General features: G+C 30.0%; 1 protein-coding gene across 1 annotated transcript; it reads right to left on the reverse strand.

Moving 5' to 3' along the window:
- Positions 1-1,771: 1,771 nt before the first annotated feature.
- Positions 1,772-5,890, reverse strand: LOC111312254 (protein kinase STUNTED-like). Its single transcript, XM_022912343.2, has 10 exons — positions 5,646-5,890; positions 5,432-5,529; positions 4,947-5,196; positions 4,113-4,853; positions 3,761-4,009; positions 3,493-3,656; positions 3,321-3,400; positions 2,994-3,141; positions 2,762-2,911; positions 1,772-2,462 (listed from the first exon to the last, which is right to left on the reverse strand). Exons 1-10 carry the CDS (start codon positions 5,824-5,826, stop codon positions 2,220-2,222), a joined length of 2,304 nt encoding a protein of 767 aa, XP_022768078.2. The 5' UTR covers positions 5,827-5,890; the 3' UTR covers positions 1,772-2,219.
- Between the last annotated feature and the right edge of the window lie 9,334 nt (positions 5,891-15,224).

Consider the following 15,224-nt stretch of genomic DNA (forward strand, 5'->3'; position numbering starts at 1 on the left):
GATAATCCTAATAACTATAGCTTTTTTTAAAAAGAAATAAAAGCTAAAATTTTCATATTTATGTAATTTTTTTATAAATATATATTAATATATTTTTTAAATAAAAATTCGTTCTAATTAATTTAAAATAAAAATTTATATTATTTAATAAAAAAATTATTTACTAAATATATAAATATATAGAGAGTATGGATAGAGGGCTGTTCTCGTACCCAACAAAAAATTTTAAATCATATTTATTTACATCCTATCTCAAACTTTAATACTTATTTTCATTTTTATTTAGATAAAAAATCAAATTACCCATTAAATATGGGTAAAATTGATATCTTTTTCTGAAGATCATTATCAAAGGTGAACAATGCTATTTTCTTTAAATTCATGATTTTTTTAAAGAGTAATGATAAAGCCAAATTATTTTGTTTATTTATTACTAATAAATTTGGTAGACTAAACTCTAAGTTGTGATATAGTAAAACCAGAATTCAAATAAAAATTTCCCTTCTCGCATTTATCCAAAAATACTGCTAGACAAATTGGATTAATCCCTATCCTCCTTCCTCTGCCTATTTGACCATTTGAGCCAAAAAGCCACAAATACAAGCAGCCAATAGGCAAAACCTGAAGTCTACTTCATATTAAATGCATGTGACAACCCAATAATCAACATGACTAAGAGCCATACAAAATCCCATCTGCTAAAACTAGAAATATTAATAACCCATCAATTTCCTTTCCAAATCTTAAAGGTGCCCAAGTGAGGATGTCTTGGGGAAGAACATGGGCTATCGTGAAAAGCTGAAAACTTGGGGGTATTGAATTGGATAGGTATGGAGATAGAGGTTGACCTTTGCTCAATATAGAGATAATAGGTTTTGAAAAGAGCTAGAGACACCAAATGACTCGAGAAATAAAGGTTTCAATGGATCAAAAATTGATGATGCTGATGGCAGCATGAAAATGAAAGTATGTCTATTCAGAGGGGTAAAGCCACATGAAAACCAATTAATTCAACAGTGACGGTTGTTAGCTTCTTAGTAGAAATATGAAAGACTTGTACGCCATGCATTACTCTTTTAGTATACTTCTTGTATTACTCGTTAAGTTTTTTTCTCTAAATTAGACTAGAATTTTACTTATTTAAATGAAAGTCTTTGCATGCTGAAGCCAAATATAGTTGAATGCTAATTTATAATTTAATTTAATTGATTCATGATATTCAATAAGTTTGAAATTCTAATTTTATTATTTTCAAATCTTTCTTTCATCTTTAAGCTACAGTTTTCTTTGAAAAAAAATATATAACTAATTGCATTAACTAGTTCAGAAATAAATGCAAAATTAAGAAAAGGCCAAGCATTACTTGTGCTCAACTAACTAGGTGTGGTGAGCGGTGAGAATTGGCAATTGCTTAAAAGAAGAAAGTCATGGGAGAGGAAGGGGCAAGGAGCCGATGGAAATTTCAAGTGTCGGTGGAGACAGTGAGTGAAGTGGGCTCCCAAAGGGTGGTTGTATTGTTGTAGTCCTATTGTTGTAGTACAATTTCATGACTTTTCATGTTGTCTAAAAAGTGATGAAATGTGTGATAGAAATAAAGATTTGAGCAGAAAGTGAGGAGCCGAAAGATGGGCATTGCTGATTGGGTCAAAAGAATCTTGAAACAGTGTATTGAAAGCCAATTGAATGGCAACAGAAACAAGTTGGAAAGATGAAAATGACTTTCGTGGATCATTGTATGAGCATTTTTGAACCATTAAAGTTACAGCAGATGTAAATGAAGTAGAATTCCAAGCAAAATTGCTCTTATCAGCCAAGCTTGGGGCTAATTCAGAGCAATGCTTACTTTTATACTCAACTTTTATGAGAAAATACTCCGGGATTACAACACAATTAGCTTCCACCAGTACAATATATTCCACTCCTAATCTAATTGTGATCAAGGAGCAAAACCAACACCTTTAAGAACAACAAGCAAACCAAAAAAAAAAAGAGGGGATGATTGAGAAAGCAGCCCCACAAATGCAGAATATCGATTGAATAGATAGGGAAGGAGGAGGGCACACCAGGCAAACAAACCTCTCATCCAACACCTAATGTAAGCAACCCCATTCAAAGGAAAGAGTAAAAAAAAATAAAGAAAACCAAAAGAATATACAAGGGGGGAAATTCCATACATGGAAGAATGCTTATTTGCAGCTTAGCTTGCCAGTATATTGAGGTTAGTCGAAGCTTGATGAACGGCTCCATCTACCATTGAGGTAGTCCTCTAATGATACAGATTGCTCAATGCTGCTCATGGAGAGTGAATCGTCCTCCATATCAAGCAATGCAAGACTAAGATGAGATTGAAGGTTTGACCGAGGACAAGCTTCATCATCCAATGTATCAGATCCTTCCAAGGCATTGACTTGTAGTCTTGCCCAGTTGGTCACATCAGCATCACCTTGAAGGAGCTTCACAACCTTTGGCCGACACATTCAACAAAATTAATTATCTATTTTTACACCCAAGAACCAAAAGAAGTAAATTTATCTACTTGAACAAGGTCTTAGCACCAAAACAAACAACTATCCTTTTTCAAAAAGAAAATACACCTTTTGACCTTAGCAAAGTAAGGCAAATTTTAATAAGAGAAACTTTTTTTTTTTTTCCTCTTGTTCCTGCTTTCTTGTGCCGCCAGAAAGATTTGGCTGACCAGAAAAGTTTTACACAAAAAAAAAAAATTACTATAGTCTGATTAGGAAGGATCAAAGATGATTACCACACTCATTTGAGGTCTAGCACGTGGATCACGTCTAATACAAAGCGTGGCAGCGAGAACCATCCTCTCCATCTGATCACGATCATAGCCATCAGCCAAGCTTGGGTCTAATAATTGGGAAACCTTCCCACCATTTAAAATTGGCTTTGCCTAGACATAGTCAATTTTATTTTAGACGCAAAACGGAAAGGTGGATTAAAAATGATGAGTCACATGAGCAAAAAGGACATACCCACATGACCAAGCTCTCCTGGCCCTTTGGATAGTCATTGCTTATAGGCTTTCTTCCGGACAGCAGCTCAAGCAGCACAACCCCAAATGCATAAGCATCAATCTTGTTGTTTACTTTGCCATACATGAAGTACTCAGGAGCCAAATAGCTGAAGCAAATGGTAAAATCATTAATTAATGAATAAGCTGTAACAACCTTTTTCCCAACAAAATTTTCAATTGTTCCGCATAGTCTTGGAGAAATTTTCATTTTTGAACATTATATTACCCCTTGAAATAAATGGACACAATTACAAACCAATGAGCTAGAGCATTTGAAGTTACATACCCAAAGGTTCCGGCAACATCTGTGCAGGTTATATGTGAAGAAGAGGTTGGTGCCCATTTAGCAAGTCCAAAATCTGAGAGCTGCATAAACCAGGCAGAAAACATGAAAATTTGTTATTGGAGCTAATTCAAATTTGAGAGCAAAAGACTTGGAAGTCAAAAATGAAATATACCTGCGGCTCAAAATCATCAGACAGTAGTATGTTTGAAGATTTAACATCCCTATGGATTACAGGGTGCTCACTGTTAGTATGGAGATAATCTAAGACCTCTGCTACCCCAAGTGCCACCTTGTATCGTTCACTCCAACCAAATGCACCAGGGTCCTTTTTATTTCCTGAATCATTAAGCAACTGAGAAACTAACTTCTGATATCAAGCAACATAAAAAGCTCCTATCTCTCTTCAATCTCAAAACCTAGAATATTATGCACTAACTTACCATGAAGGTTTTCTTCAAGGCTTCCTCTTGATAAGAAATCATAAACCAGGAGAAGATTGTTATCCTCATAGCAGAAACCCAAGAGGGAAATAATGTTCTTATGATGTAATGTAGTAATAATCTCAATTTCCAAAACAAACTCCTTCAATACATCTTCAGAAGGCTTTAGGATTTTCACAGCAAGTTCTTTGCCGTCTTGAAGGCAACCTCTATAAACCTGACTACTGCCACCTTTTCCAATCAAATTTTCTGAAAATAAAACAAGAAAAGAAGAAAAAAGGTCAAGTCAACCAATTTCTAGAGGAGGGAGTAAAGTAAATTGTTGCAGAGAGGAATGATGAGTAAAACAAACCAGCCAAGAAATTTGATGTTGCTGAGAGAAGTTCATGGTACTTAAATAATCTGCAAGTTGCAGAGTATTTCTCATGAAGACCTTCCAATTCTTTTGACAGGTTTATTGAGTTGTGATCAGGAGAAGGTGGAGCAATGACATTCTCCGTACCAACTGGAACAATTGCACCGCTTTCTCCATCAAAATTAGAAGACTTATCTTGTTTCTGATCTGAATTGGCTATGCACAAAGTACGCCTAGAGGGCAACCGCATCACCCACTGAACCACAGATATCTGCCTCAATGAAGATCGGTCAGGAGTAACTTGTTGCTGTCCATCTGATAAAACTGCACGGCGAAGTAAAGGCCAGCCGGGTCTGATTCCAGGCAACTGTTTGATCAACATAGAAATGGAACTAGATGCAGCCTCAGCCTTTTGCACTGGCACTATAGCCAAGGATTTGTATCCTCCATCATTAACATCATCATAAGAAGACTCTTTTGCAGATTGATGACAAGAATTATGTAGCAACAGCTTATTACTGGATCCACAAATTGAGCAATTTTGCTTTGGAGCACACTCCAAGCTGCCCGAACTGGTTTTTAATAACGCCTGCTCCAAATTTTTGTCCTTAGTTTCACCAGAATTCAGATTGGTCTCAGCATTGGCATTTCCTTCAGTTAATACTCTAGAATTCCTGTTCAATGTCATAGTTCGCTGAATTGCATTAAGCAAACTATTTCTTTTCTGAACTTCACTTCCTGTAACAAATACAAAACAGAGAAATTCCTTAGTAGCCTTTCAAAATTTACATCAACATCCAACAACTGGATAGCCAAAACAAAATCTTTTACCTTTTGAACTAAAATTGCTAGCTGGAGAACCTTCCCTCTGGAACACAACTTTCCCATTATTAACAGCAAGAACTGAACAGTTTTTTGTTAGTTTCTTAGCACAGTACTTAGCTATCGAAGTCGACGACCGGATTTTATGGAGTTTGGCAGCGGTTCCAACTATAAGCTTAGTTGCAGAATAAGATTTTGCTTCCATCACTAAAATTTTGCGAATTGAAGAACCTCTGCATATCTTAAGTTTGAGATCCACCTGCAAAATGATCACCAAAAACCAACTCTTTTTTAAGTCCTAAATTTGGCCTGGAAATGCTGAATCAATTATTTTTGGCATTGCAGCTAACTGCAAGCAGGAAAAGGCCAAATCTCCATTTCTGATTCTCCTTCATTTTCCAATTGACTAAACAGAGAAATATGAGATTAACAAATTTATCATTGAAAAAAAGGCTAGAAGCATAGAAAGAGTAAAGGTGAGCAAGAAACTGAACCTGTTTCAAATTACAGAATCCGTCATAAACAGCAAGAACAGAGTCAAATGCTTTGACAAGCGATAAAAGCGAAGACTTCCCATCTCGATCCACAATTTCTACACAAAAAAAAAAATCACTTCATTAAAGCACCAAAAATAATTAAACCCCAGAAAAATTTTTAACAAAAAAAATTTTAAACCCTGAAACAGGACAGAGAAAAAAAAATACTGACCATTGTTACCAAGAACATGAAGAGCAATCACAGAGTCACCAGGCTGAGCCACCTTAACCAAAGCCCATGTCAAAAGCTCTCTACTTGGTGAATCAAGCTTCACTCCAACAACCACCGTTCCACCACCAGAACTCACCCTTTCTTCTTCTTCTTCAACAAAACCATTTTGCACCATTTTCATATCTGTCTTTTGCTGTCTGATCAGACAGACTCTCCGTTCCAAGCCAGCTCTTCTTCCTAGCCTTGACCAAGGTTGAAGGTCATGTTAAGGCTTATATATGGACGTGTTAGGTTCTCAAGGAATAGAGAAGCGAGGGTAGTGTTATGTTTTTTTACGCTTAACAGTCAGTTTGTTTGCTTTTAAAGTTGGCCAACCAGACCTAAAAGAGAACACACATCCCAGTTTTACAAGTTAAAATTATTAAACACTTGATTCGCTTATTTTAACTTACCTTAATTGGTATTCTCTTAGTCCCTCTTTTCTTTTCAAAATTATATATATATATATCGTTTTAATATTTAAATCTTTTACTTTGAAATTTTAAAAAAAATTTTAAATTTTAATGTTAAATACATTAAAATCAATTTTTTTTAAATTCCATAAAAATCAACCACCTAAACTATTTGAGAGCAAAAAAATTAATTTATTAATTCAAACATTATTCGAGGTTTCATTTTAGTGCTATTTTTTTAATTGAAATTATGAAATGGTCCCACCCTGTACATTACATTGGACCAAAATACTTAGAACATAGATTTTTTTTTTATCGGATTTAATAACAAGTTCATTAAATGAGCATGAAAACTGGTAGGACATACATAAAAAAAAAAACTATTATCAAATATTTTTATAATAAATTAATTTATTAATTGTTTTAAACAAATCGTTTAATTCATCAAATTTTTAACTTTTACAAAAATTTTATGGACAATATTTGAGATAATATTTTTTAAAGAGTATCACTATTATACTCCACTGCTAAGCTATAAACAGATTAATATTCCCATTTTTTTAAATGTAAAATTCATGTATTTTGGGTCAAAATAGAAGGCTAAAGGCATTATAGGAAGAAAATTTTTGATATGATATGATGTTTCATTTTTATGTGCAGTCTACTTTGGTAAAACTATAATAATTGAATAGATGTAACGTACTAAGAGAATAAAATAAACATTAAAATATTTTAGCATTTATCTCGATAATGGTAAATGTATTTTTTTCTAAAAAATTGAGTTTGATTTTCTAACTCAAAAAAAAAATATATATATATATTTGTTGATAATATTTGACTATTTCTTTGTAATATAATAAGTATTGTCTTAACTGTTTAACTTTAGGGTGAAAGTAATTTTCAGTTAGGGTAAGCTTACGTTGATATTATTTAGTTTAATTGATTGAAATTGATTGAATTCAATCAAATTGATTTGATTTGTTTAGTTTCACTGATTAAAAAATTTATTTAATTAAATTTTTATATTTAAAATTAATAATTGAATTGATAAAATTAATTTATTTTTAATATATTATAATAATATTTTTATTTATATTTTTAAAAGTAAAAATATAACATTGATTATGAAATTATGAGATGAGTTTTATAAAATAAAAATTGTTTCAAAAATTAAGGATAAAAAATATGAAAATTTCGGTAATTGGATGAAACCGTTTGATTTATTTCAGTTTAATTGTTTTTATTATTAAAAATAAGTTTTAATTTAAAAAAAAAATCAAGTAATTCAATTTATTATTTTAAAATCTAATCGATGACTGCGCTACCTAATAATTACTGTTGAGTTTGCAATTGAAAGCAAGGCTGGTGGAGATGTTTTGTTTCCTCCCTTTGATATTTGACAGTTGAGACTAAGAAGTTTAACTATAATTTTAGTCATTCACTTACAGGGTAAACGAACAAGACTTGACTGAGAAAGGGGTTGACGAGGACCCCACAAAACAGTCCCGTAATTTTAGAAGAACAAATGTAGTTTTTTATAGGGACAAGTGACCTTTGTATCTTTTTTTTCTCCACAACCAAAGCCAAAGTCTTTTCAGTCTTTTTGGTAAGACATGTCCTTTCTGTGTTGATTAACCTCCTAATTAATTGTCTTATTTATCAAATTAATATTTTCTGACATAACAATTAACAAAAATTAGTTGCCAAGCACATATCAAATTAAATGATTGTCACATATTATTTAATATATTTTAAAATAATTAATAAATTGATATAATATAAAATATAATAAAATTCTTTCATGAAATTATAAATATAAATTATTATCATAATCAATTATAATATTATATCCATATATAATAAAATATTAAATAATCAAATTAATAAATTAGATTATAACTATATAAATTTAACATAAAATTAAAATAAAATTCTCACAAAATAAAATTTGAATTTAAATCTCAAGATTTAAAAATCTCTTATTTACTCTTAAACTAATTTTAAAATGTTGTATAAAATAAAAATCCATTAATTAAAACTAAATTGATTTTATATTTTTTTTTTTGGGTAATTAAAAATTGTTCCCTAAAACTGCTGTATTGTGAAGGATCTAATGAGCATTTGTTCTGGTTAATTTGCATCCATCTCTCTCATTCCATGTGCCAACCGCACTCCTCTTTTTTCTTTCATTTTCCTCTTTTCGGTTGTTATAAGATTGATAGTATTAACTAATAAATGATTGATAGTATTAACTAATAAAAGCTGATTTATCCCTAAAAACAAGCAAATAAATAAAGTTGCATCATTTACATAGTTTTAAGGAGGAGAATTTGAATTTAAAACCTCTTTTGTAAAAGAAGAAAAACCAGCATGAAGTTTTAGGTTAGAATTTCAACAACCAAGAACTGCCTTAATGCAACTACTAATTACTGCTTTAACCACTATATATAGAAGGGAAAAGGGCAAAAGAATAATTGGTCACTTGATTAGATTCTCGCAATAATAAAGCAATAGTGCATGTGTTACTTTTCATCAACTAAATTATGAAAAAAAAAAAAAAAAAAAAAAAAAAACCCTTGTTTTTGTTTCAATTTTTAATCATTTCCCATCAACTTCTGAAAAAAAAAAGTGTAAAATTTTGGTCATTTTGCAATGCCTACCTTGCAAACAAAAAGAAATATGTGTCTTTTTCTAATAAGTTAATGCTTCATTTTCTACTTTAGTTTTTTATGGTAAGATAGAATTTCAATGTGTTTTTTAAGTAATTAGAATCATGTACTAGCTATTTTGACAAATGTTAAATTGGTTATTAAAGATTAATGTTATGAATTATTTTTAAATTATAATAAAATATTTAATATAATACTTAAATTTTAAATTTTTTATGTAATACTTGAATTACAAATTTATTAATTAATTTAGTACTTAAAATTTGTTTATACATTATGTATCATCATTTGAAACTAATCATGCTAACAGAAATATACATTAATTAACAATAGATATCACATTAAAGATTTTTTTTTAATATGACACTTAAATTATAAATTTGTCAATTAATTTGATACTTGAAAGTTATTTGTGCAGTATATATAATCTTTTAGATCTAATCATGTTAGAGTGAATATCATATTAGTTAATAAATTTATAATTTAAGTATCACATTAAATAGTTCGTTATAATTTAAAAATAATTCATAACATTAACTCTAATAATAATTATTACAAGGCATAAGTATTTAAATACTAATGTATGAACTAGAACAGTCTTGGATTAAAAATATATAATTAAATAAATTCATTTGAACATTAACTCGATAATGGGTATATAATCTCTTGGCTTAAAATAATATTCCAATTTTTTTCCAAATCAATAAAATAATTAAATAAATAAAATATAACCTCAATTAAAAGATAATCATTATATAAAAAATAAAATTATATATTTTAAATGAATTTTTTTATTTTGAATATTTAATTGTTCGAAAACATTTTTACTTTTTGCATTCAAACACACTTGCATTTTTCTTCTACTCAAAAACGGAAAAAAATCAAGTGGTTGGACTAATACTAATAGTAACAAAAAACAAAACTAAACTAACTTTTATCTTAATATAACTAATCCCGTTTCCAATCAATTTTAGACAATAAATAAGTTTTATACTATATAAATTTCATAAGGTCATATGAAAATTATAATTATTTAAAAAAATCATAACTTAAAAATAAAAATATTAGGTGCTAAAATTTAAATACTAATGTAATATTTTATGAATAGTTTAAATTAAACTTTAAATTTTAGTGGGACTTAATTTAATTAGTTATCATGAGATTCAAGAAATACTTTGTTTATTAAAATTCAGTGGAAGCCAATGATCATTACGAAGGTGAAGGGTAATCAGGCTTTTCATGACATAAACAAAGTGATTAATTATGGTTATTGAAGAGTACAAGTTTCTGTCATTGCATGCTAATGGATGGTTACGTATCAGCTTTCTTAATAGTGTACTTATATTTAAAGACGGCATTGATCACGCGCGGTTAATTTTGATATTAAGATTAGCCTTTGTCATCATCCACAAATTGATGTTCACGAATAACTTAAAATTTTAATTTTATACTAACTTGAATAATAAGTATTTTACTTACGTTGTGACGATGTGAAGAATACCTGATTCATTTTGGGCGGTGATGAATGTAAACGGACTCTCCAAACACAAAATAAGTGTTACGGGTTAAGCTTTCTCTTAATAAACGATAAATCGTACAACATTTGAATGAATGTTTTCACTAAAATCAATCAACGATAGCTTGATATTTAAATAAATAATTATAAATCATAGTTAATTTCAAGTATACACAAGAAAATTCATTCATATCAAGAGAACAAAAAACATATTAAGACAATATTCGAGACTTTTAAATAAAAGACGTATTTTATTATTGTCGAAAATAATACATCGAAACTTCACATCATTATCCGGACCAAGAACAGCCATTGATAGGTGACCTACGTTCGTACCTAACTAATAAAACAGTCCAACAATAATATGTCGACTACTCACCCCTTAAAAAATTTAAAAAATTCTAAAATTATATTACCACTAATCATTATAATATTTGAAATAAAAAAAAATTTTTTAACATAAAAAATCTATCCTCTCCTTTGACATCTTTACCTAATCATAAGTCTATAGTGAGTGATTAATGATAACATAAGTCCCAATTATAACCTTATATAGATTGGCTCATGACAATAAGCCCGTGACTGCGTTACCATAACAAGCCACGCTCTGTCCCACCCCTGTGCCTCCGGCCACCTTAATCACGTGATTCCCAATCAAATACCGCACACGTGGCGCCTTTAATTGTGTGCGGCCCACGTCAACGGTTTTCTTCACACGTGCTCCACAAGCTGACGGCCACGTTCTCTCTCTCTCTTTTAATATTATCCTTTTCATTAATATATATATATATATATATGTATATAACACTATCTGATAACCTTGGGCCAGTTCCGATTCGACCTGGCCCAGTTGAGTTTTCAAAAATTATTACCATAAAATTACTAGCTATAAATTTACTTAATGATAAGACTACTCTCACTGGCTTTTTTTTTTTTTTTTGAATATTTTAAATTTATATAATTTTTTTAATATTTAAAACTTTTATTTTGTATATTTTAAAAATATATTTTATAATTATTTTTATTTTTATATTAAAATGATGAAATTTTAATATTTTAAAAAAATTTAAATTTTAATCTTAAATACATTAAATTAAAATTTGTTTCTTAAATTTTGTAAAAATCAATACATAATAAATAATTGGGACGGAAGGAGTAAAAATTATTAGACAAAAATCTCAATAGTTGCTCCCCACTCCAGTGGGTACTACTCAAAGCAAAAGCTTCATTCCGACAGCAAAGTGTTAGAAGGAAATTAAGGATAGTGAGAGGTGAAGGGCTGCCCACTGCCATTAACGAAAATAAGACTCCTCCAAATAATAGGAAACAGCAATGTACGAAGCGGGGCGAGAGAGAGGTACCATTCATTCCGATGCTTTGCATTTGCATGAGATATGTTATCTTTTAACACTGACAACGGGTAGAGTATGGGTCCCTTATCTATTAGGGTCCAGCACCCTTTCTCCCAAATCCAAATGTAGCTTCTTGCTTGCTAGGGTTTCTTTTTTTTTTTTTTTTAATATATATATATATATATTTAATTGATTTTCTTGTTTTAAAACCCTAGATTATGGCAACCATTGCATTGTCGGTGGATCCAGGATGCTTCCTCACATGCTAAAAGTTTTTAAATATCCTTACCCACCCACCTAAACCATAAGTATAAAACAAAAAGAAAAGGTGAAAATGGGGGCCTCAATTATTTTATACTATGTTCTTAAAGATCCGCCAACAAAACATATTTCTTATAACTCTAATTTGATGGGCTAATTCAAGGGGTTAGCAAGATTCGTAGTTTCGTTTAATTTGTTTTACCAAAAATCTGTAAAATCTATCTGTCAAAGAAGCTTTACTGGTTTGGCAGCAACAATCCTATAATAAGGCTTCAAAAGTTGGTACCACTTAGTGTTGGGAGGATTTTTGGTACGTGTGACCTCCCCAAAAGGCTGCTGTCAATTGGTGGTGGGTTTGCTTCGGCCGACGGAGGATCCTTTTGTCCGGTTTTAGTCAATTCCATAATGACTCGCCCAAAGTGATGAGAAATAACAAAAATATATTGAGTATTTTTTAGGATATTTCGATTTGAAATTGAACTATAATTGACGGTAAAAAATGAGTTATAAAGATTATTAACATTAAGAAAATAACTTCCAATCTCATACATTTTAAGGCTAATCTCATTCTTAAGTACATCAAGTATAACACTAGGGTGGGCGGAGTAAATAGCATGAAGACCATTAGTAAATAGCAACTCTCCTTGCCAAAAGATCAACACCACCATTTGCTTCCTTCTAAGATGGACTTTAACTTGTAGAAAACAGTTAATAAGGACCAATTAGTTATTACTATTAGAAATTAAGGTCAAATTTAGTATTATATTATGTCTCATTATTGATTTTGTATTCATATTTCAATTTTATTGAATTTTGTTCATACAATTTTTATTTCATTAATTTTTCAATAAAAAATAATAGCATTGGAATATACGTGAATTCAAAATGATAGATTTTTATTTAAAAATATAATGTTAGAATTTAATATTAAACCTTAATATAATGATAAATTCGACTTTAATGCCATGCTTTTATAAATGCAATTTGCCCCATTTTTAGTTAAATTGAACAAGAAGGAAGAGCACGTACAATGAGAAGGTGATCATGGTATCTATTCCAAGCTTAATTTTTCTAAATCTTTGATTCTTGCAAACACAAATTGAGAAGAGAAGGCTGTTTGTACGGCTATGGTCCTACCACATCAAAGAGACACCTACCTTTGATCTTGGATATTTGTGGGCCTTCCAATAACCACAGACATTGGCAACAATTTGGTCTAAAGCAGAACATAAAATAATCTAGCAATTTAAAATGATTTAAGTAATAAATTTAAATTTAAATTTAAATGCTTTATTAAATTAATTTGAAAATATAAAATTCAAACATTAATAATCTATTTCACTATCATGTTATTATGATTTTTTTTATAAAAAATAATTAATTACTTAATGATTTTGTTATTCATCGTAATATATATGTATACAGTATATATATTTTTGGCTGATTTTTGTGCAATGGAGCATGGACTCAGTGGAGATATAAGTTCATAATACACGTCTTGGTCCACCAGATATATCATATATACTTTGAGACAAATTAGATATAGGTATCTTTTCCAATGGGGACAGTCCAAGCCATTTCTGTTGCCTCTTGCATATGGCATGAATCATGAATGTTTCCTAGATTTTTATCTACAGTAACAAAATCCTTTTCCATTTTTGCCATTTTAGCTTTAAAAAAAAAAAAAGAACTTTTACAAGTGAAAATCTATTAAACTTGAACATGTAAACCTGAAAGTAGGCCTTTAGTTTATATCATTAAGTCTCAATTCTCAACCCATTTTTTAAGATCCAAATTTGAAAGTTCTAAGTTAAATGTTCAATAAATTTAAATTTTAATTTAATCTATTCATATAATTATTTTTAAAAAATAATATTTAAAAAATTAAAATTTTAATATTTATAATATAATTAAATTTTCTTAACTATCAATAAGAGCAAAGTGACATATTCGAATAAAAGAGAAATTTGAGTCTTTTTTCTATTTAATTATCTAATTAGGGGTCTGTATGTATATCAAGCAAATTTGATTAAAATACAAGACAAACTTTACATAATGCCTAGAAACAAGGCCATAACTAAGTCATGAATTCTGGATAATTTCCTCTCACACAATTTCCAACAACCCTAATTTGCTCTTACTTCTCTATCTTACATGATTAATAAAACAGATAACACCTTTTTTTATGACACCCAACCCAACCCAACCCAAATCCCTGCCTTAAGACCAGATAACGCAAACAAAACAAGGTCAAAAACTATGATTTTCAACTGTCAGTTAGGCTGAAAAAACGAAATGATGCTTGCTTAGAGTTGTGAGTTCCCTAACAATTGGCCGTTAAAATGGGGTTTGGAAGACCAAAACGACACATTAACCAAAGGGAAGAAAGAAAACCGTGCAATAGCGGCAACGCCAAACCCCAGAAGCTTCAACATACTTGCTTGGTGGTTTTCTTTTTTGCCCAGCGTGGTGTTCTCAATTGGTTAAAGTTTCAAGTAAACCAATCATGGTTTTTTTTTTTTTTTTTAACAGACAGAAAAGGAAACTTAACTTGTCAGTTGGTGTGCCTTGATGGGCTTGTTTTCCATGACAAGACATTGAATCTAAGATAGATTAGAACATCTTTGATTTATAAGGTGTGCCTTATGCAATGCATGATATATTCAAGTAATATGGTAACTTGCTATATTGTTAATTAGTCAATCCAGTCTGCCAAAACCATGCTAAGAGTTGAATTAAAAAAAAATTAAAATGAGTTTATTTATGTAATTATTTTTAAAAAATTATACTTAAGAGATTTAAAATTAAAATTTTAGTATTTATAATTTTTTTTAATATTTAGATTGTAATCTCATTTGTAAAAAAAAAGAATTTAAAAGTCAACTAATATGTATATATATATATATATATATAGATAGAATATTGGGTTGTGGCATCACTATTTTGGGATGAATATAGTTGTCGTTAACAAAGAATTATTTGGCTAGATAAATCTAATTGTGATTTAAAAAAATTTCTTGTATATCAATAAGAGATCATTTTGTATTGAAAAGGTCTAACAGCGTTAGTTTTTGTGGTTGCCGAGCAAAGATGTAAGACTAACCAAATATATCAGCAATATGCATGGATGAGCTTCTTTTTTTAGATATGCAAAGGAGGTCCATGACATTTGGTTGGTTATGTATCACATTAATTTAAGTCTGCAAAATGTTCATGTTACTCAGTCAGTATGAGTAGGGTATATCTCTTTGTCCATACATGTGAAACTTTATTTTTTGGGGGGGATATTTTGTAATTTGGATATGGGAACTACAAGGAACGACAAAATC

Source organism: Durio zibethinus, chromosome 1, assembly GCF_047325235.1.
Source record: "Durio zibethinus cultivar Kanyao isolate XHJ-2024 chromosome 1, ASM4732523v1, whole genome shotgun sequence".
Lineage (NCBI taxonomy): Eukaryota > Viridiplantae > Streptophyta > Magnoliopsida > Malvales > Malvaceae > Durio > Durio zibethinus.

Bases quoted from the DNA above. Each gene is read 5' to 3' on its own strand.
- LOC111312254 (XM_022912343.2), bottom strand. From the start codon at position 5,826: ATGAAAATGGTGCAAAATGGTTTTGTTGAAGAAGAAGAAGAAAGGGTG. The intron at 4,854-4,946 runs GTAAAAGATTTT...TATTTGTTACAG, and splicing joins TAGCAATTTTAGTTCAAAAG to GAAGTGAAGTTCAGAAAAGA. The intron at 3,401-3,492 runs GTATATTTCATT...TGGTTTATGCAG, and splicing joins CTGATGATTTTGAGCCGCAG to CTCTCAGATTTTGGACTTGC.